Raw genomic sequence first — 21,275 nt, 5'->3', positions numbered from 1 at the left:
CATAGTACATTTAGTTACATCATGGATATATCTGTAGTTACACAAGCGTCACGCTAAAAAAAAAAATCCATTCACAATAGTCACTTACAGGAAGCTGGTCCGTCACCGTATTACTTCCGTCCGAAACACGGAACAGGAGTGTGAATGAATGCACTACAGCTGCAGATCAAACTCTGCTTTAATGTTTGAAGTTTTCAAGGTAAGGACGCCACGATTATGTACATATATATACTATAATTTATATGGACGTCCGCATTAATGTGGTGGTCATTCTGAAACTAATTTACTGTGTCCATAGCAGGAGATGAGCTAGCATCTGCATCCACACAGCAAGAAATCTCTAATTTTCTTCAGGTAATTCATCCAAATAACGCAGAAAGCTGAATATTTGTGTTTTAATTGTGTCTTTTCATTATGTTAGTTTGTCGTGGCTGTATTTCTTGTATGGGAGTGGTATTTTCAGTTCGCAAATAATAGCTTTCAGTCATGTTTGCATCTTTTTTTATTAGATTTGGTGTTTTTTATAGTATATTTCTATATTAATATTATGAATGATTGTTAATATATTAAGTTATTTGGATTTATATAGAAACCGTTGTATGGCTGCGTAAAATATCTTATTGTTATTATTATTGCTATTAAATGTGTATTAATGTACAAGCAATGGCTAATTGTCCCTCTCTGTGGCTTTGTTTTCTGTTTGTTAGCTCTCTCAGAGCAGTAGGTGTTCATCATGGGTTTGTTATCCGACCCGAATCGCAGAAAAGCCTTGACCAACCTGCTGACCCGACTCAACACACCCATATGGTACGCATTCACTGCATCTGAAGTGTGCTGCTATAAGAAATATAGACATGGACAAAATTGTTGATAACCTCCAATTTAGTTCAGGCGTCTTTTTGATTAATCAATCATTTATTTAAACTTTAAGGTTTTTGTGTTTATATATATATATATATATATATATATATATATATATATATATATATATATATATATATACATAGAGAGAGAGAGAGAGAGAGCAAAGAGAGAGAGCAGTTTATTGAGTTAAAAGTCTTGGTAATAGCATGGATTTTGACTTAGAATGAAGCGTTACCAATGTATTTTGACCAGTAGCTTTTGTTTACTAAAGTAGCCTATTTATTTTATTTTTTCTTCCATTATTTTATTAATTTAATGAATTAATTTTTTTAATTTTTACTTGATTTATTTTACCGCTTTATTTATTTTATTACCTAATTTATTTTTTACATTTATTTCATTACCTTATTTACCTATATATTTTTGTCCTTAAATTTTTATTTTAACATTATTTATTCATTTATTGTATTACTTTTATTGCCTAATATATATATATATATATATATATATATATATATATATATATATATATATATATATATATATATATATGTATGTATGTATGTATGTATGTATATGTGTGTGTGTGTGTGTGTTTTTTATTTATTTATTTATATTATTTTTTATTTTTTTACTTTACTTAATTTAATTACTTTATTTATTTTATTACCTAATTTCTTTTTTACATTTATTTTATTTATTTTACTTTATTTATATATTTGTATCCTTTATTTTTTCTTTATTTATTCATTTATTTTATTACTTTTATTGCCTAATAATCTTTTAATTTTATTTTATAACTTTGTTTGTTTATTTTACTCTTTCGTTCTTTATTTTTTATTTTATTACTTTATTTATTTTATAACTTTATTTATTTGAATACTTTTATTACCTTATTTTTTTACTTTATTTACTTTATTTTCTTCTTTATTTTTATTTAATTATTTTATTTATTTTATTACCTAATTTTTAAAAAAACTTTTTATATATTTTATTCTTTAGTTTATAACTTGTATATATTATTAGCAGTTTATTGAGTTAAATTGAGTTATTGAGTTAAAAGTCTTAGTATTAGCATGGATTGTGACTTAAATAATACTTTAATAAAGTGTTACCAATGTATTTTGACTAATAGATTTTGTTTACTAAAAAAAGCCTTACTATGTGTTTATCTAGTGTGGTGTGCTACCTGGCAGCGATAGTGTGGTTCATGGGTCTGGCGTTCGAGCCCTTCACACTGCGCACATATATGTCAGAGAACGCCATGGGCTCCACAATGGTGGAGGAGCGCTTTTCTGCAGGAGAACGAGCTTTGGCTGCTGCCAAAGAGTTCAATGCTCACAAACGAAAAGCAGAGTGAGTAGAACAGCTGTTTTATTTTTACTAATAAGAGGATTAAATAGCCCCTAGATAGTCCTGCAGTGTGTATTTTCTTCTCATTGAACATCCTGCAGTGTGAAAACAACAGAGATCAGATAATTATTAAAATCATGCAGTGTGAAGTGCAGCAAACAAGCCTGTTATAAATGATTATTGGTTGTTGTTATTATTTGTCTGTGTCTGTCAGTGGGATGCCGGTGGAGTGGCTGGTGAAGGCGATGCAGGCTCGAGGACTGGAGGTGTTCACGCAGAGCTTCTTTCAAAAACTGCCCTTCCCTGATGAGAACAAGGAGAGATATGTGAGTGCAACAGTTGTGTTTTAGGAGAATATGCATTAACCTGAATAGAAATGTAAAGTTTAGGGAGAAAAATGATAGATTCATTATGCTTTCCTGTGAAATTATAATGGCATTTTTTTGTACTTTTTATCAGACGAGCAGACCACAGATGCTCTCTGTTTCTATTTATTGTTTGTTTATTTGTTTTATTAGTTTTTGTTTATTTATTTTATTGCTTTATTTGTTTTATTACTTTTATTTTATTGCCTAATACATTTGTTTGCTATTTTATTATCTTCTTTATTTTATTACTTTATTCATTTAGTTTACTTTATTTCATTATTTATTTTGAATTTTTTTACTTTATCTATTTATTTTATTACCTAATTAAATTTACTTATTTTCTGTATTTTTTTATTTAATTTACTTTATTTTATTCTTTATTTATTATTTTATTACTTTATTTTTATTTTATTTATTTTATTACTTTATTTTTTATTTTATTACTTTTTAAATTTACTTTATTTTATTCTTTATTTTTTGTGTCATTATTTATTTATTTTATTACTTTATTTTTATTTTATTTATTTTATTACTTTACTTTTTATTTTATTACTTTTTAAATTTACTTTATTTTATTCTTTATTTTTTGTGTCATTATTTATTTATTTTATTACTTTATTTTATTTAATATTTTAATCATTTTATAATCCTTTATTATCTTATTTTATTAATTGAATTACTTTAACTTACATTATTTTATTCTTTTTTATTTAATTACTTTATTTAATTACTTCATTTATTTTCTTTATTTTTCTTTCATTATTTATTTTATTACTTTATTTGTTTTATTTATTTATTTAATTTTTTTATTAGTATTTATACTTAATTCTTATTCTATAGTATTTAATTTTTTATTAATATTTTTACTATTAAATATGTAACTTAGCAAGAGAAAAAAAATAATGCAGCAATATAAAAAATGCCTGTTCGTTCTTTTTCAGATATCTTATGATTGATATAAAAGAAAATTCACTCCTGATTGACTCAAACTGATGGATGTTGCTTATCTGTAGCACAACCACATGTCTTTTTTTAATTATTATATAATTTTTTCATTCCTTAATTAAAAAGTCTATAGGCTGGTTAGAAAAAAGGTGCAAAAAGAAAAAAAATGTTACCTCTAAAACTAATAATGTGGGCATTTAACAAAGACAAGTCCACTTTAATAAAATAAATAAATAAATAAAATACTAAAACTGAAGTACGCTTGAAGCAAATGTGCTGTTTTCCTCAGATGGTTCGGGGCACAAATGTTTATGGGATTTTGCGAGCGCCTCGAGCTCCTCGGACAGAAGCGCTCGTGATCAGCGCCCCCTGCACTCCTGGAGGTACCAACAATCAGGCCGTTGGAATCCTGCTGGGCCTGGCACAATACTTCAGGAGTAAGACTCTTTCTGATTCTGCAATATTACATTGACAAACTCATTTCACTTCTTTTTGCTTTGTAACCAACTTGATTTTGGGCACGGATGCAGGTTGTGTATGAGTGGATGTGTGTTTTGTGTTTTTACTTAATTTTGTTTTAATTTTGGTGTTTTGAATTGATGTATGAACGTCATTTCTGCAATAATTCAGTCTGTATTCAGTCTATATTCAGTCTTGTATTGCTATGCAGGAAATAAATGAACCCTAAAACATTTTTGCTTGTAAAGTTTTGGTTTGGGAAACTTTAGTTTTATTTTAATTCTTTTAAAAATGTTTTCCAATGTTTGTTTTATGGAAATATTTTTTTCAACACATTTCTAAACTTAATAGTTTTAATAATTAATTTCTGATACTAGTATTTAGCTTAAAGTGACATTTGAAGGCTTCTCTGGGTTAATTAGGCTAACTTTAGATTGTATTGCGCATATTATACAGTGTATTGTGCATCCCTATGGCATCTATTGTAATCAGAATGAGATTTATTTTATATTTATTTCCCCAAAGATCAGGTTTACTGGGCCAAAGACATCATCTTTCTGGTGAATGAGCACGATCTGATCGGCATGCAGGCCTGGCTGGAGGGATACCACCACACTAACATTACAGGTGCGTACACATTTACATCCAAGCCCTCATTTTAAAGAGGATCTGCTATGCCTTTTATACAAGATGTGAAATAAGTCTCTGATAAAGTGTGTGTGTGAGGTTTCAGCTCAAAATAGCACACACACATTGTTATCTACCTCTCTGAAACTGACCCTTTTAGGCTTTGATCCTAACTTTGGCGTTTTGGTGACTGTCACTTTAAATGCAAATGAGCACTTTTGAGAAGAGGGCGGAGCTTCAGCATAGTGGCAGATGTAAAACAGCACTAGTGTTGTCAGTGCTGGTCAGGTGTGCATGTGTGCTTCATGCTTCTGTCAGTCCATGTCGCTCCTGTCGCTGCTTCATCTAAAACTCCACATCTGTAATCCTCTTAGTCTATGCTGACGTGATCTTCAGCAGCTCAAACACCGCTAACGGATAGACGGCTGCTTCTCACTCAGGGCTGCTGTTTATGCTGATGAGGGAGAGATGGGCTCTAGTGGGCGGGGCTTTCCCCCTCTGATGACACGTACAAAGGGAGAATGTCAATCAAAGTGTTTCTGCAGACTGATTTCATCAAGTCTGATTATTAAATATAGAATTAATTCATGTTTACAATTAGAAGCTGGGGAGATTCACACACTGCTGACACACAAACAGTTATTTTAGCATAATAGGTCTCCTTTAACAAGTTTTAGTCCCTGACATTCCTTGTTGTTAATGCTTGGGTCTCTCTGTGTTTCAGGAATGGAGTACTCTCCTCTGCAGGGTCGTGCTGGTTCGATTCAGGCTGCGCTGTCATTGGAGCTCAGCAGTGATGTCATCACCAGCCTGGATTTGGTTTTAGAGGGACTCAATGGTCAGCTGCCCAATCTGGACCTGGCCAATCTCTTCTATGCCTTCTGTCAGAAGCTCAACGTTCTGTGCACCATTCAGGGAAAGGTAGGACGTGATTCAAAGGGACACAATGCACTCTCCATAAATAATCACGTTATTTTTCTTTAGTTCACAGATATAAAACACAAACACAACTCTCCCTCAAGCGGTTTCAAAACTTTACAAGTTTTTTTTATTTGTTGAACACAAAAAGAAGATATTTTGAAGAATGCTGAAAACCTGTAACCATTCGCTTCCATAGTAGGAAAAAAAAAACATGCACTATTAAATTCAATAATTACAGGTTTTCAACATTCTTCAAAATATCTTCTTTTGTGTTGAACAGAAGAAAGAAACTCATAAAAGTGTGTAAATAATTTTTTTTTTGGGTGAACTATCCCTTTATTATGGAGTACTTCTCAGAACATGATTGATTTGCAATAGTGAGAGTTCATCTGAGCCGCTGCTCTCCAGTGTGTATCTTTTAAAGGTAAATGGTCTGAAATAGGGCTGGGCGGTATATCGAGTTCTGGGGATATATCGATATGATTCCCCAACGCGATGCAGGATAATCCAAACAGCTGAAAACGGCTAGAATTCTGCTAGAACCATACACAAACGCTGAAAACAAGTCTCAATGTACTTACACACAGCTGGTCTCATTGCTAAAATGCTTCTCCTACTAACTGAACCTACTTTGCTCCTTATATACTCTTTACTTGGCGCTTGGACACGCCTCGAGAGTAAAAACAACCGAAACTGGGGGGCGCGAAACGATACACAAGTTCTTACAGTAACCAAGGAAACAGTGAGTAAACTTAAACTAAAAAGTTTAAGTGTCCTAGAACCACACACAAACACTGGAAACAGGTCTAAATGTCCTCGGGGGGGCGCGAAACCATCACAAACAACTGAAAACCGTTAAAAATACTGCTAGAACCACACACAAACAGCTGAAAACAAATCTAAATGTACTTACACACTGCTGGTCTCATGCTAAAATGCTTCTCCTGAACAAATGAGTGCATGCGCAAATGAATGATTCACTTCATGATACAAAAGATTTGTTCAAAATGAACGATTCGTTCAAGAACGACCCATCACTGACGCGACATGGAGGAACATGCAGTCCCGGTGTTGTATCGAAATCTGACTCCCCGGACAAATCTGACTCCTCTTTCTTCCGCAACTGACAGCAAGAACGAACACAGAAGCCTCGTCAAATCGACAAGCAGCACCCGAATGTGTTCAAATTAATTAAAAATGCCAAAATGGTACGAATTTATTTAATTTATTATTTATTATTTATTTAACATTTAACTGGAAGACGTGATTTGTAAAATAAAATAAAAATAAAAAGTAAAATAAAAAAACATGCATTTGTCTACCAAACATTTCTTTTTTTCAATTTTAATATCTCGCTGTTAGCTACTTATTCAACAAATAACAATATAAGAATAATATAATATAAAAATAAAATAATATGATAATTATAATGATGATAATAACAGGGAGGGAAACCCCTGTGTTTGAATTATATTTTGCTTAAAAACTGTTTAATTAAGTTTTAATAAAGGCTTTAACTCACAAGTAACGGTTTACGGCAATATATTGGATATATATCGTAATATGTCGCCATTCCTCTTAAAAATACCGGGATATGATTTTTTTGCCCGTATCACCCAGCTCTAGTCTGAAAGTGAATGTCTGTGTTGTAGCTCCAGAGGAATGACTGGGACTCTGCTGAGGGCTACACCCATGCGGCTCAGACCATGATGCTGATGGTGCTAAAACAAGCTTCAGGACGCTCTTGGGGAGATCACGGCCTCTTCCTCCGATATCACATTGAGGCCGCCTCAATCCGCGGCATCAACAGTTTCAGGCACTACAAGATGGACGCCACCACCATTGGCAGGTACCCAAGAAGACCAGCAGTCAGGGGAAAACTGCACCTTATACTATATAAATTTATTAAATGGGATTAGACCATTAGCATCTTGTTAAACTTTGCATCTTGCATTTTTTAATCCATTGAATCGATCTCCAGGTCTGACTGTAAGACTTTTAGCTTAGCTTAGCATAAATCATTGAATCGGATTAGACCATTAGCGTCTTGTTTAAAAAATCCTACTTTTTTACTTTTATATTAATTTCAGTAATATGCAGCACTTTTAGCTTAGCTTAGCATAAATAATTGAATCAGATTAGACCATTAGCATGTCGTTTTAAAAAAAATATTTTTTTTAGCTTTTTATGTTTATGTAATATGGTGCACTTTTAGCTTAGCATAAATCATTTAATTGAATTAGACAATTAGCATCTTGTTAAACAGTTGAGTTTTACCATTTTTTAATCCATTGAATCGATCTCCAGGTCTGACTAAGACTTTTAGCTTAGCTTAGCATAAATCATTGAATCGGATTAGACCATTAGCATCTTGTTTAAAAATCCTATTTTTTTTAACTTTTATATTAATTTCAGTAATATGCAGCACTTTTAGCTTAGCTCAGCATAAATAATTGAATCGGATTAGACCATTAGCATCTTGTTTAAAAAAAAAATCTTTAAAAAAAGCTTTTTATGTTTATGTAATATGGTGCACTTTTAGCTTAGCATAAATCATTTAATTGGATTAGACCATTAGCATCTTGATAAACAGTTGAGTTTTTCCATTTCTGAATCCATTCAACCCATCTCCAGGTCTGACTGTAGCACTTTTAGCTTAGCCTAGCATAAATCATTGAACTGGATTAGACCATTAGCATCATGTTTAAAAAAATAATCCTATTTTTTAGCTTTCATGTTAATTTCAGTAATATGGAGTACTTTTAGCTTAGCTTAGCATAAATCATTGAATCGAATTAGACCATTAGCATCTTGTTTAAAAAATCCTATTTTTTTAACTTTTATATTAATTTCAGTAATATGCAGCACTTTTAGCTTAGCTCAGCATAAATAATTGAGTCGGATTAGACCATTAGCATGTCGTTTTAAAAAATATATATTTTTTAGCTTTTTATTTTTATGTAATATGGTGCACTTTTAGCTTAGCATAAATCATTTAATCGGATTAGACCATTAGCATCTTGATAAACAGTTGAGTTTTACCATTTCTGAATCTATTCAACCCATCTCCGGGTCTGACTGTAGCACTTTTAGCTTAGCTTAGCATAAATCATTAAATTGGATTAGACTATTAGCATCATGTTTTAAAAAAGTAATATTTTTTAAGCTTTTATAGATAAATTTCAGTAATATGGAGCACGTTTAGCTTAGCATAGCATAAATCATTATATCGGATTAGACCATTAGCATCTTGTTAAACAGATTTAAATAATTAAGATTTACTATTTCTGAATCCATTCAGACGATCTCAGTCTGACTAGCACTTTTAGCTTAGCACAAATCATTTAATTGGATTAGACCATTAGCATTTTGTTAAACAATTGAGTTTTACCAATTCTGAATCCATGCAGCCGATCTCCAGCTCTGACTGTAGCACTTTTAGCTTAGCCTAGCATAAATCATTGAATTGGATTAGACCATTAGCATCTTGTTTAAAAAATAATCCTATTTTTTAGCTTTCATGTTAATTTCAGTAATATGGAGTACTTTTAGCTTAGCTTAGCATAAATCATTGAATCGGATTAGACCAATAGCATCTTGTTTTAAAAAAAACAAACTCTTGCTGCCTGGTAGCAACCCTGTGTTTGTGGACCCATGTCTTAGTCCTCCTTTAATCCTCCTTTCCTCTGTTGTGTTTGTCAGGCTGCTGGAGGGAATGGTCCGTAAGCTGAACAATCTCCTGGAGCGTCTTCATCAGTCATATTTCTTTTACTTGTTGCCTTCTCTGTCTCGGTTTGTCTCCATCGGCTACTACATGCCAGCGTTTGGCCTGCTGGCGGTCATCTTACTGCTCCGAGTATCCATTTCAGTCCAACTGTGTTTACCTTCTTTACTATTATTTTTAGGATTCTTCAAGTTTGTGTAATTTACAGATTTAATCAGACAGATGGAGGATTCGTTTCCAAGTGTCTTCATTATAAGGCTTAAGTAGTGAGTTTGCTAATGAGACATTACCTTCCCACATGAAAAAATACTATATTGATTTAACGCAAACACTGTAGTCTTATTGAACCAAGTGTATTATGCTGCGTATACTGTAGTATTTCTAACACTTTAAATTATGCTACAGCATTCTGTGATACTAGCTGTAGGAAGTGAAATAAATACTGTAGTATACGTTAGATTTACTGTTGTAAACTGGTTTATTGTTGTGTAATATACCCTATAATCATAGAGCAATACGTTATTGATTCATTTGTTTACATTACTATAGTTGTGTTACCATAGCAACTGTAGAATCACCACCACAGATCAATTACTATAGTCGTTGTTACCCTAGCAACTGTAGTTGCCACAACAGATCAATCACTATAGTTGTTGTTACCATAGCAACTGTAAAATCGCCACAACAGATCAATCACTATAGTTGTTGTTACCATAGCAACTGTAGAATTGCCACAACACATCAATCACTAAAGTTGTTGTTACCCTAGCAACTGTAGAATCGCAACAACAGATCAATCACTATAGTCGTTGTTACCATAGCAACTGTAGAATCGCCACAACATATCAATCACTAAAGTTGTTGTTACCCTAGCAACTGTAGAATTGCAACAACAGATCAATCACTATAGTCGTTGTTACCATAGCAACTGTAGAATCGCCACAACATATCAATCACTAAAGTTGTTGTTACCCTAGCAACTGTAGAATCGCAACAACAGATCAATCACTATAGTTGTTGTTACCCTAGCAACTTTAGAGTTGCCACAACAGATCAATCACTATAGTCGTTGTTACCATAGCAACTGTAGAATCACCACAACAGATCAATCACTATAGTTGTTGTTACCCTAGCAACTGTAGAATCACCACAACAGAATAATTCAAGCACTTTACTGTAGTATTTATTTAAATTTGGATGATCCTCTTATGTGTACATATTATTATGCGACAAATCTCTTTGTGCAAAGTTTAATTTGTGATGATATTTCTTTAAATGAGAATATAATCATGTGTTAGAATCCTTAACTTTCTTACAGGCGTTGGATCTCTGGGTTCATCTGGGAGCTCCTGTCCTGTCAGAAGTAGATGGAGTCAGTGAAGCCGAGCAGGTGAGTCCTGTGCTAGAGTATTATATGTATATATGGGAGGGATTACATCGCAAGTAGGTTGGGTGACCTCCAAGTGGGAGGGACTTAAACCACAAGTAGGTTGGATTTAAGTGGTGTAGGTGGCGCAGACACTAATAAAACACGTCAGGTTACTGTAAGGTTGGGTTTAGGGTTGGAGTAGGTGTAGACATTTCATAAAGCACATTATTGAACTCTAAATATGACTAAATAAATAAAAACTCCAGGTTTGCACAGCAAACTTGGATCTCGAACGCCCACCCACTTAGAGCTCAAGTCCCACCCACTTGGAGCTTAAGTCCCACCCACTTGGAGCTGGCTTCGACCTCCGTTTATACCCTTCTCATTCCATCTGACAAGAGAGGAAGTCTGATAGGGATGGTTTAGAGATTATTTCATATCTAATGCAACATTTTGTTTGTTTGTTTTTATTGTTAAAAGCTAACTAAAAATTAAATGTTTCAATTAAACACTGTAAATTAATCAGATTTAGTTTATAAATCTGCATACTGGCACCTGACGGATAGAGGCAAATCTAGGCCAAGGCAGATTCTGCTTGACTAGTGTTTTCAGCATTGAGCTCCACTGTTCACTCTTATGTTTTTATTGCAGTAAGTTCTCATTTTAAAAGCTATACTGAATTAGTTTATGCCATTTAAAGTAATGTTTGTATTTATTTTTTAATACTATGAAGTGAATTAGGAAAATAGCCATGGCTACTTTAATGTAATATGGTTTGGTATATTTACCTTCGGCCCATGGCTCATGATGATATTTGTTTTGTGGGCCGTTAAATGAAAAAGTTTGTGCACCCCTGGTCTACACTGAAGCTAGTCACATGAGAAGTGCTCTGCAAAGTTTATAATATGCTGCTAATACTCTATATGCCAGCTCCGTGTGCAAAGACATCAACCGTTGTTTTCTGTGTTTGTTTACAGCCGTCCAGTCCAGGGGTGTTGTCCGTGTTGACCCCAGTCGTGATCAGTCACCTGACTGGTGTGGCGCTGTATATACTTCCTGTTTACCTGCAGGACATGGCTGTGGAGCACTTCCCTGTGTCCGAGACCGAAGCTGTGGTGCTGACCGCTCTTGCCATCTACACTGCAGGCCTGGCACTGCCACACAACACACAGCGGTAGGGCTGCACAATGTAGTGATTCAGCATCAATATCGCAATGTGTGCATCTCCAAGTCACATCGCAGGATACGCAATGTTGAGTCTTAATTATGCATGACCACTACAGGCATGTATTTATTGTATTTAACTACAGTATTTATACGATAAACTAATGAAATTAATAAGTTAAATGAACTCATATAGTGTGGAACCCTGCATTTTTGTGCAGCGTACGTCAACAGATGAAGAGAATTAGTTTTACTTAGGTCATGACCAGTTTATAACTGTGCTCCATCTTTATCCGCCATCATGTATCCTGCTTTTGTGTGTGCGCGCGCGCAGGTTGTTGTCTGGCGAGGGCACGGAGCAGGGCTGGAAAGTGCTCAAGCTGACGTCTTTGCTCTATCTAGCGGTGTTGTTGGGCTGCACTGCGCTCATTAACTTCTCGCTGGGCTTCATCCTGGCCGTCACACTGGTGCCAGTCACTGCCAGCATCACACCACACATGCTCAAGTAAGACTCGGCAATCTTATATAGCAGTTTACAGTTAGGTGCATAAATATTTGCGCATCGAAACAATTCGAACATGTTTGGCTTTATACACCAACAGAAATGAAACGGCTGTCCGCTTTAATTTGAGGGTATTTACATCCAAGTCAGGTGAACATTGTAGGAAATACAACAGTTTGCATATGTGCCTCCCACTTGTTAAGGGTCCAACAGTACTTGGACAGTTGGCTTCTAAGCTGTTCTATCGGTTACGGTCCACTCTCAAGATGAGATGCAAAGAGCTGTCACTATCAGTCAAGCAAGTTATCATTAGGCTGAACAAGCAAAACAAACCCATCAGAGAGATGGCAAAAACATCAGGGGCCTCATGTATCAACACAAAAGCTTTGCGTACGCCAGGTTTCAAGCTCAGAATGGCTCACGTTTGGATTTACTAACGATGAACTGAACGTGGGAATGTGCGCAGCTCCACGGCAGCTTTATGGCAGGCGTACGCACATTTTTTGTGCGTGTCTGTTTTATTTCCATTGGCGACTCCTAGAGGCAGTTGTGTTAAATTGCACTCTACAAAGTGTCAGAGCCATGCAATGGCAGCTGTATGTGACGGGTTCATCTAGTAGGTATGTAAGATTTCCATACCATACAGTTGACCAGCTAAACATTAAAGCACAATTTGCAGCAGTCGCCTGTTTTCCCAATGTAATCTGAGCTATCTACTGCACACACATCGCTATAAAGACACTATCTGAAGATGAATTTGCATGCTTGAATCAGAAATATTTCCATTCAATAAATGTGCAAATAAAATATGATGCACAGACTTATTAATGATTCCTACTTGTCTTTCTCGTGATAAATAGTTGGCAAAATCTGATATGTAGCGGGGGAAAAAAGAAGAGTTCATCAGACGCTGGATTCGAACCGAGTTCATGCTCGAACGTGTCCAAACATGTTGACATGTGCTTTACGAGCTGCGCCACTGATACTGTTAAGGGTACAGCAACATTGTACACCTATAAATCACACTATTTCTTTTTTAAATGCACTCAGTGCGATGTTCAGACTCAACTGTGTTAACCACATCAGCTAAACTCTCCCACTCTATTTTTTCTTTTGTTGTTAATTCCGGAGAACAAACGTGCAAATAACACCGCTTTCCTCCGGTCTACCGCCGAAAGCAGCACCTCAATTCACATTCTGTTCAAAGTTTCTCTTCTTGCTTGCTTTTGCCGTTGCGTTTTCGTTGGGTTTTGCCAAAGTAGAGTCATTAGCATATTCATACGGGGGAGGAGGCAGGGAGGGGTTTTGCGCTCGTGCATGTTGCGCTCAGTTTCACGTTCATTCAGATGTACAAAAGAATATGGGTGAGATTCGGCGTACGCATCGTTTCATACATCTGAATTTTTTCTGAATACGCACATTTAAAGCTTTGTGCGTACGCAATGTTTTAGTATGATTTCCACGCAAGTCTTCGTACATGAGGCCCCTGGTGTGGCCACAACAACGGTGTGGAGCGTTCTTATAAAGAAGGAACGCACCAGTGAGCTCAGCAGCACCAAAAGACCATGAAAAACAACTGTGAACGAAAACCAAAGAGTCTTTCTCTGGTGAAGAAAACACCCTTCACAGCAGTTGGCCAGATCAAGAACACTCTCCAGGAGGTAAGTGTATGCGTGTTAGAGTCAACAGTCAAGAGAAGACTACACCAGAGTGAATACAGAGGGCTCACCTCAAAATGTAAACCATTGGTGAGCCTCAAAAACAGGAAGGCCGGATTAGAGTTCTACAAAAGCCTTCACAGTGCTGGAACAACATCCTGTGGACAGATGAGATCAAGATCAACTTGTATGTGATGATTCAGTGATGAGAAGAGAGGAATATGGTGAAGCAAGAGAACTGCTCATGATCCTAAGCAGTGAAGCGTGTTTTTGAAGGGAAAGAAGTGGAATGCTGTGCAATGGCCAAGTCAATCACCTGATCTGAGTCCGATTGAGCATATTGTTCACTTGCTGAAGACAAAGCTGAAGGGAAAATACCTCAAGAACAAGCAGGAACTGAAGACAGTTGCTGTAGAGGCCTGGCAGAGCACTGACAGAACTGAAACTCAGCGTCTGCCGATGTTTATGTGTTCCAGACTTCAGGCTGTAATTGACTGCAAAGGACTTGCAACCTTGTATTAAAAAGTGAAAGTTTGACTTATTGTTCTGTTCAATTGCTTTTGGTCCCTTAACAAGTGGGAGGCACATATGCAAACTTGTAATTCCTACTGCGATCACCTGATTTAGATGTAAATACCCACAAATTAAAGCTGACAGCTGCAGTTAAAGCACACCTTGTTCATTTCATTTCAAATCCATTGTGTTGGTGTATAGAGACCAGAATGTTAGAATTGTGTCGGTCCGAATACTTACGGACCTAGCTGTGTATATTTATATATTCATTATCTGACAAAAGTCTTGTCGCCTATCCAAGTTTTAGGAAGAACAAATACTAACTTGACTTCTAGTTGATGATTTGGTGTCAGAAGTGGTTTATATGAAAGGCGAACGCCTCTAGATTTTGCTTGTTTGATCACAATAAAATCTGATCATGTCTTGATGTTGACTGATTTGATGAGGACAGTGCGGTCTGACTCTGCTCAGACTAAAGTGTCATCACTGAACAGAAATAATGTCCAGTATAGAATATAAAGTCCTGCTGCAGTGGAGACAGAATGAATATTGTGTCTGACTCCATCATGAGCTTGGAGGACTGCATCCATACATCTCTGACATGACTCAAATCACTGATTAATAAAGTCATCTGGAATGAAGAAGAAAGCGTTCAGCAGGACTTCCAGAGTTCATCAAGATCCTTTGTGTTCATCTTCAACGCCTCCTTCTCCATCTTACCTCAGACATGCTCAATAATGTTCATGTCTGGTGACTGGGCTGGCCAATCCCGGAGCACTCTTTGCTTTCAGGAGCTTTGATGTGGAGGCTGAAGTATGTGAAGGAGTGCTGTCCTGCTGGAGAATTGTCCCTCTCCTGTAGTTTGTAATGTAATGGGCAGCACAGATGTCCTGATCCCTCAGGCTGTTGATGTTGATCATCCACTCTGCAGATCTCTCCATACTGAATGAACCCCAAACCATGATTTCTCCTTCACCAAACTTGACTGATGTCTGTGAGAATCTTGTGTCCATGCTGGTTCCAGTAGGTCTTCTGCAGTGTTGATGATTGGGATGCAGATCAGCAGACGATCCAGCAGAGAAATCCACCTTCTGACACTTCTCCAAGTGATCAACTAGAAGTCGAGTTATTATTTGTTGCTCTTACAACTCGGATCGACAATCACCATTTACAGTTTTGATCAAAATATTAGTGATCAGTACTATCTCTAATCTGCACGTCTCCTGTTGTGTGTGTCAGATCTGTGAGCGCTCTGGCCATGGTGCTCCTCAGTCCAGCGTTCACCATCTTCTACTGCGTCCTCATCTATCAGGAGCTGATGGAGGCGCCGGTCAGCCTTCCTGAGGGACTCACGATCTTCCTCTCCGTCATTTCTCAGGGAATCCTCGATCACGCGCTCTACGGGTCGCTCGTCTATCCGCTTTTAGCGCTGTTCGTTTATCCCTGCTGGCTGATGTTCTGGAATATTCTCTTCTGGAAGTAAACAAGTGAAAGAGCAAAAATGATCCAAAATGATCAGACTCTTAAAGGTTTGTTGTCTTTCTGCACTGCAAAATTGCCTTCTTTCCTAGAGTTTTGGTCTGGTTTCTAGTCTAAATGTCTGAACATTCACAAATTAAGAAGCGTTTTCTTGACAACTACAAAATATTGTCTTGTTTTGAGAAATAATGAGTCAAAATTAAGTGAGTTTCTCCTTAAAGCAAGCAAAATAATCTGAATATCGGGGAGGAAAATAATATAATGTCACAAGGAAAAACATGATTATTTTACTCCCCCCATTGGCAGGTTATTTTGCTTATTTTAAGTAAAACTCACTTATTTTTAACTCATTATTTCTTTAAACAAGACAATATTTATTATTTGTCTAAGAAAATACTTCTCAATTTATGCATTTTTAGATATTTAGACTAGAAACAAGACAAACACTGCAGGTAAGAACAGTATTTACTTGCCGTGTACAGGCATTGTCTACCATTAGGAGCTGCTGGATGAAGATGTAAGAGGACGTCAGGCCCAAATAAAGAGGATTTTGTTGGTAAGAGTTTGAGTATTGAGCGTTCCTGTTTGCAGGAGGGTTTATTTCTTGCATAATTAATATAATAATACATGACTTTGTCTTTCTGACATGACTATTTGACTTTTATCAAACATGACTGCATGTGTGAGGACAGAAATAAAGACTTGCTTAAGAGAAACGTGCAGATTTATTCAGAAATGAATTGATAATATGGCATACTGGTTCATTTATTACATTATTATTATTATTATATTATAAAATACTACACATAGTTTGGCATTTGAACCCTGATATCCTGAATTATTTTATTTTTTTATTTTTTTATATGTATTTAAAATCTCGGCTTTGTAATTTAATATGTCTGTGAACTTAAATGTTAAAAATGCCATCTTGTTTTGGATTTAATTTCTTCATCGCATAATTTGATTATTGTTTGTCATTAAATAATAACTTTTAAACGTGTTGTCTGAGTTGCTGCTGCATATTTGTTCATGTGCTAGAAGCTAAAAGGGCGTCCACAAAGCTAACGTGCCCGTATATTAATAATATTAACAAAGCATTCATTAGGAATGGACAAACCTGAGGGAAAATTGTATGGCTTACGTTGATGTTTAAGTGAACTGAACGGTGAATGACAGAGAAAGAAAGCAAGAGAGAAAGAAAAGAAAGAGGAAAGTAAAGAGAATAAAAAGAGAGAGAGAGAGAATTGAGTGGGGGAAAAGAGAAAAAAGCAAACGAGAAAAGAATGAGAGAGAAAAATTGAGAGGGGAGAAAAGGAAGAGAATGTAAAGGAAGGAAAGAAAGAAGAGATTGAAACTGATAGAGTAAAATAGCTAAGGGAAAAAGAGAAAGAAAAAAAGCAAAAGAAAATAGGTAGAGAGAGAGAAAAGAAAGAAAATGAGAGGAAAAGGAATGAAAAAAGTAAGAGTGATAGAGAGAGAAAAATCGAGAGAAAAAAGAAGAGAAAAAAGAAGAGAAAAAATTGAAAGACTGAGGGAAAAGTAATGAAAAAATAAGAATTAAACTGAGGGGGAAAAGAGAGAGAAATCAAGAGAGAAAAGCAAAGAACGAATGAAAGATAGAAATTGGGGGAAAGTAAGTGAAGAAAAAAGAAAATTAAAAGGAAAAAGAACGAAAAAGATCAAGAAAAAATGAGAGAGAAAAAAGAAAAATTGAAAGAAAATAAGGAAAAACGAATGAAAAAAGTAAGAATTAAAGAGAGAGAGAGAAAAGAAATGAAAAAGAGAAAGAAAGATTGAAAGAAAAAGGAAAGAAAATGAGAGGGAAAGGAAGAATGAGGAGAGAGGAAAAGAAAGAAATTAAGGGGTAAAAGAGAAAAGGAAAGAGAAAATGAGCAAATAAAAGAATTCAACAAAGTGAGAGTTAAAGAGAGAGAAAGAAAAAAGCAAGAAGGAAAGAAAAATATGAGAGAAAAAATGCATGTGAGAAATGGAAAGAGAGAGAGAGAAGAAATTGAGGAAAAGAAGGTCATTTTAGGCTAGCGTACAAAAGGCCTTGATGGGGAAGGTAATGTCTGGCACTTTTAAATGACTTTTCATATCAAATATTGAATGTAATATATTTAAAGTCAGAGGGAGCTTCTTCATATGAAATAATTCTATAACACTAATATGATGGATTTATACTAAAGTGTGTTTATGTTACACATATGTCCAATAATTTGCATAATTCTGAAGTACAATACAAGGGTCATCACACTGGAATAGATCATATATATTTGAATTATTCGCCCCTCTCTGACATCTTTTTCTTTGTTAAAATATTTCCCAAATGATGTTTAACAGAGCAAGGAAAAAGTGAAAAAATCAGGGGGGCTAATAATTCTGATTTCAACTGTATGTATATATATATATATATATATACAGTTAAAGTCAGAATTATTAGCCCCCCTGAATTATTAGCGCCCCTGTTTATTTTTTTCCCCAATTTTTGTTTAATGGAGGGAAGATTGTTTCTGCACATTTCTAAACATAATAGTTTTAATAACTTATTTCTAATAACTGATTTATTTTAGCTTTGCCATGATGACAGCACATAATATTAGACAATATATTCTTCAAGACACTTCTATACAGCTTAAAGTGACATTTAAAGGCTTAACTAGGTTAATAAGGGTAACTAGGCAGGTTAGGGTAATTAGCATGTTATTGTATAACGATGGTTTGTTCTGTGTAGAATATCGAAAAAAATAGCTTAAAGGGGCTAATAATTTTGTCCCAAAAATGTTTTTTAAAAAATTAATAACTGCTTTTATTCTAGCCGAAATAAAACAAGTAAGACTTTCTCCAGAAAAAAAAATATTATCAGACATACTGTGAACATTTCATTGCTCTGTTAAACATATATATATATATATATATATATATATATATATATATATATATATATATGTATATATATGTATATATAAAATAAGGAATAGAAAAATTACCAATCATACAGGCAAAACGTCATTAAAGGGATAGTTCACCCAAAAATTAAATCAATCTGTGTGCGGGTGAGTAAATAAACAGGAAATGTTCAGTTTTGGGTGAATTCTCCCTTCAAATTCCAGCCAGTTTGTCATCTTTCTCTGTGCCTAATAATTTATTCTGTTACTTGAGTTCTTGATTCTATAAGGCAGTGATCCTCAAACTTGTTTCATCAAGTACCACCTCAGAAAAAAAATAGTCTCTCCAAGTACCACCATAATGAGCAGTATTGAAACACAGTGGCGCAGTAAGCCCAGTAAAGCAGCTGAAGCTCTGCACACTTCAAAAACGTGGCAGATTAATTCCTATTATCAAGAATATTTATTATTGTCAGCCGCTTTAAACAGAAATAGGCTGAACGTTAACACTGCACTGTGCTTATATGTAAAAAAAACAAATTAAAAACGGCCACATTTAAATTAAAATGTGCTTAAGGTAAAAAGAAAAGTGCTGTACATTTACATTTAGTCATTTAGCAGACGCTTTTATCCAAAGCGACTTACAAATGAGGACAAGGAAGCAATTTACACAACTATAAGAGCAACAATGAACAAGTGCTGTAGGCGAGTTTCAGGTCTGTAAAGTCTAAGAAGGAAAGTATTAGTTATTTTTTTATATTTAAGTACAGTTAGTGGTATGTCCAGAGAGGCAATTTGCAGATTAGGAAGTGAAGTGGAGACTAAATAGTTGAGTTTTTAATCGTTTCTTGTAAAGTACTAACAAATATAGCCAATACATCTACACTTGAAAATTTGCCTGGACCTTAGAAATATACAAGTGGTGCTCGCTGCAGAGCCATTTGGGCGAGCTGAGCTCCAGCGAGGGGGAGCTTGAGCTTGAGCTCCACCTTTTTTGCACTTCTTCGAGTGATGTCACTGGGGGTAGGGTTAGGGGTGGGGTTGGTGTACGCATTAGGTGCGTTCGACTTCATGCAGCGCTGCGCAGATCAATCGAAATCTGTCTTAAAGCGGTGCATTCTGGTTAGAAATCTTGTCCGAATTGATGCTGCGACGACGCCACGTGACTGTCACATGTGGCATCAAAGTACCGCGACAGCGCTCCGAGATCAGACGGCAAACTCAGACCGTGCAGCTTCTGAAGAGGGACTGCAGGAGCTTTGATGACGACACCGATATTACACGATTGGCCGAGTTCACCACATGACAACAAACACGTGTATTTCGGGTTTATAATTGGACAAATTCCGATTCAAAAGTTTCAAAACAAAATTCACTTTTCACACCCTCTATCCTGTACACATCTTGCTAATTAAAAGACTACAAATATTTTACTGCAGTATCATCTTTTGTTAAATAATCTGGTTATAAAGGTTAGCTTGTTTGCACAGGTTTATTTTTAACTTTTTTATACAGACTATTTACTGCATTCATGAACGATTTAAATGATATATTTTAGTGTGTATATTAGTGAATAACCTAAATAAGTCTTACAGACTTGAAATAAGAAAATCATCATCATTGATCCTGCCACCCTAAAGCTCTCTGAACAAATTAAAGTAAATAACTATTTTATTAAATAATTATAAAATGGTTTTATTATTATAATATAAATATCTATTTTATTTCGTGTCTAGCAGTTTAAAGGCTACCTGCTCTTTCTGGGAAACTTCTACATAGCTCACTTATTTTACCTTTTGTTCTTTTCAACACAATCTTTTTGGATTAAAATGCTTTTTTGAAAATGCTTTCATCATCCAAAATAATGTCATTTATTAAGACCTAATCAAAACACCTTGTTTTGCTTTTTACATTGGAAATTTTTATATCTATAAATGTACATATATGTTAACCCTTGTTTAGCAGATTCAAACAAGAAGTATTAGCCTAAAGATTGATGTTTAACTCCTAGAATTTATGCTTATTGCTTTGTATTTAATAGACCTGTTCGTTTTTATGTTTATATTAACCTCTCATTTCCTCTTATTTCTCTCATGCATTTGTTATATATTTTATTCATAATTCTCTCTTATTGTGTAAAAAGGAACTACAGTTTGTAGAAACTGTATTCTGTTTTATTTGTAAATGTTTTGTTGTTATAAATAAAAATAACAAAAAAATATGATGACGCCATGTTATCGGTCATCATGACTGCAGCAACTTTGAGTCCCGAAGTTTTCAACTCCGCCCCCGCCTGCGCTCGGCTAATCTCGTTGATCACCGGCTGCAGCTGAGCTTCATGTCGAACACACCTATTAAAACAGCTTACAGGAGGAGGAGCGAGAGCTCATGCTCCCCCTCGCTGGAGCTCAGCTCTGCTCAAATGGCTCTGCAGCGAGCAC

At 35.2% G+C, this 21,275-nt stretch overlaps 1 protein-coding gene across 8 annotated transcripts in view; it reads left to right on the top strand.

Annotated features, from left to right (window-relative positions):
* Positions 1 to 107: 107 nt before the first annotated feature.
* The window catches only part of gpaa1 (glycosylphosphatidylinositol anchor attachment 1), a 52,424-nt gene continuing 31,256 nt past the window's right edge, over positions 108 to 21,275 (top strand). The window contains exons 1-15 of one of the 8 annotated variants that reach the window (XM_087240318.1): positions 108 to 199; positions 302 to 354; positions 708 to 807; positions 2,041 to 2,220; positions 2,432 to 2,543; positions 3,820 to 3,967; positions 4,515 to 4,616; positions 5,341 to 5,537; positions 7,190 to 7,386; positions 9,240 to 9,393; positions 10,580 to 10,651; positions 11,608 to 11,804; positions 12,129 to 12,299; positions 15,707 to 15,996; positions 16,429 to 16,942. In XM_087240318.1, the coding sequence (XP_087096444.1) occupies positions 734 to 807; positions 2,041 to 2,220; positions 2,432 to 2,543; positions 3,820 to 3,967; positions 4,515 to 4,616; positions 5,341 to 5,537; positions 7,190 to 7,386; positions 9,240 to 9,393; positions 10,580 to 10,651; positions 11,608 to 11,804; positions 12,129 to 12,299; positions 15,707 to 15,950 (1,848 nt within the window). In that variant the 5' untranslated portion in view covers positions 108 to 199; positions 302 to 354; positions 708 to 733 and the 3' untranslated portion in view covers positions 15,951 to 15,996; positions 16,429 to 16,942. Of the gene's footprint in view, positions 200 to 298; positions 355 to 707; positions 808 to 2,040; positions 2,221 to 2,431; positions 2,544 to 3,819; positions 3,968 to 4,514; positions 4,617 to 5,340; positions 5,538 to 7,189; positions 7,387 to 9,239; positions 10,652 to 11,607; positions 11,805 to 12,128; positions 12,659 to 15,706; positions 16,943 to 21,275 lie in introns of those variants that run through there. The other 7 variants (XM_087240319.1, XR_015478092.1, XR_015478094.1 and 4 more) reach the window with 7 other exon arrangements.

Source organism: Danio rerio, chromosome 2 (assembly GCF_052040795.2).
Source record: "Danio rerio strain M-AB ecotype USA chromosome 2, GRCz13ab, whole genome shotgun sequence".
Taxonomy (NCBI): Eukaryota; Metazoa; Chordata; class Actinopteri; order Cypriniformes; family Danionidae; genus Danio; species Danio rerio.
This window is presented reverse-complemented; position numbering and strand designations above follow the sequence as displayed.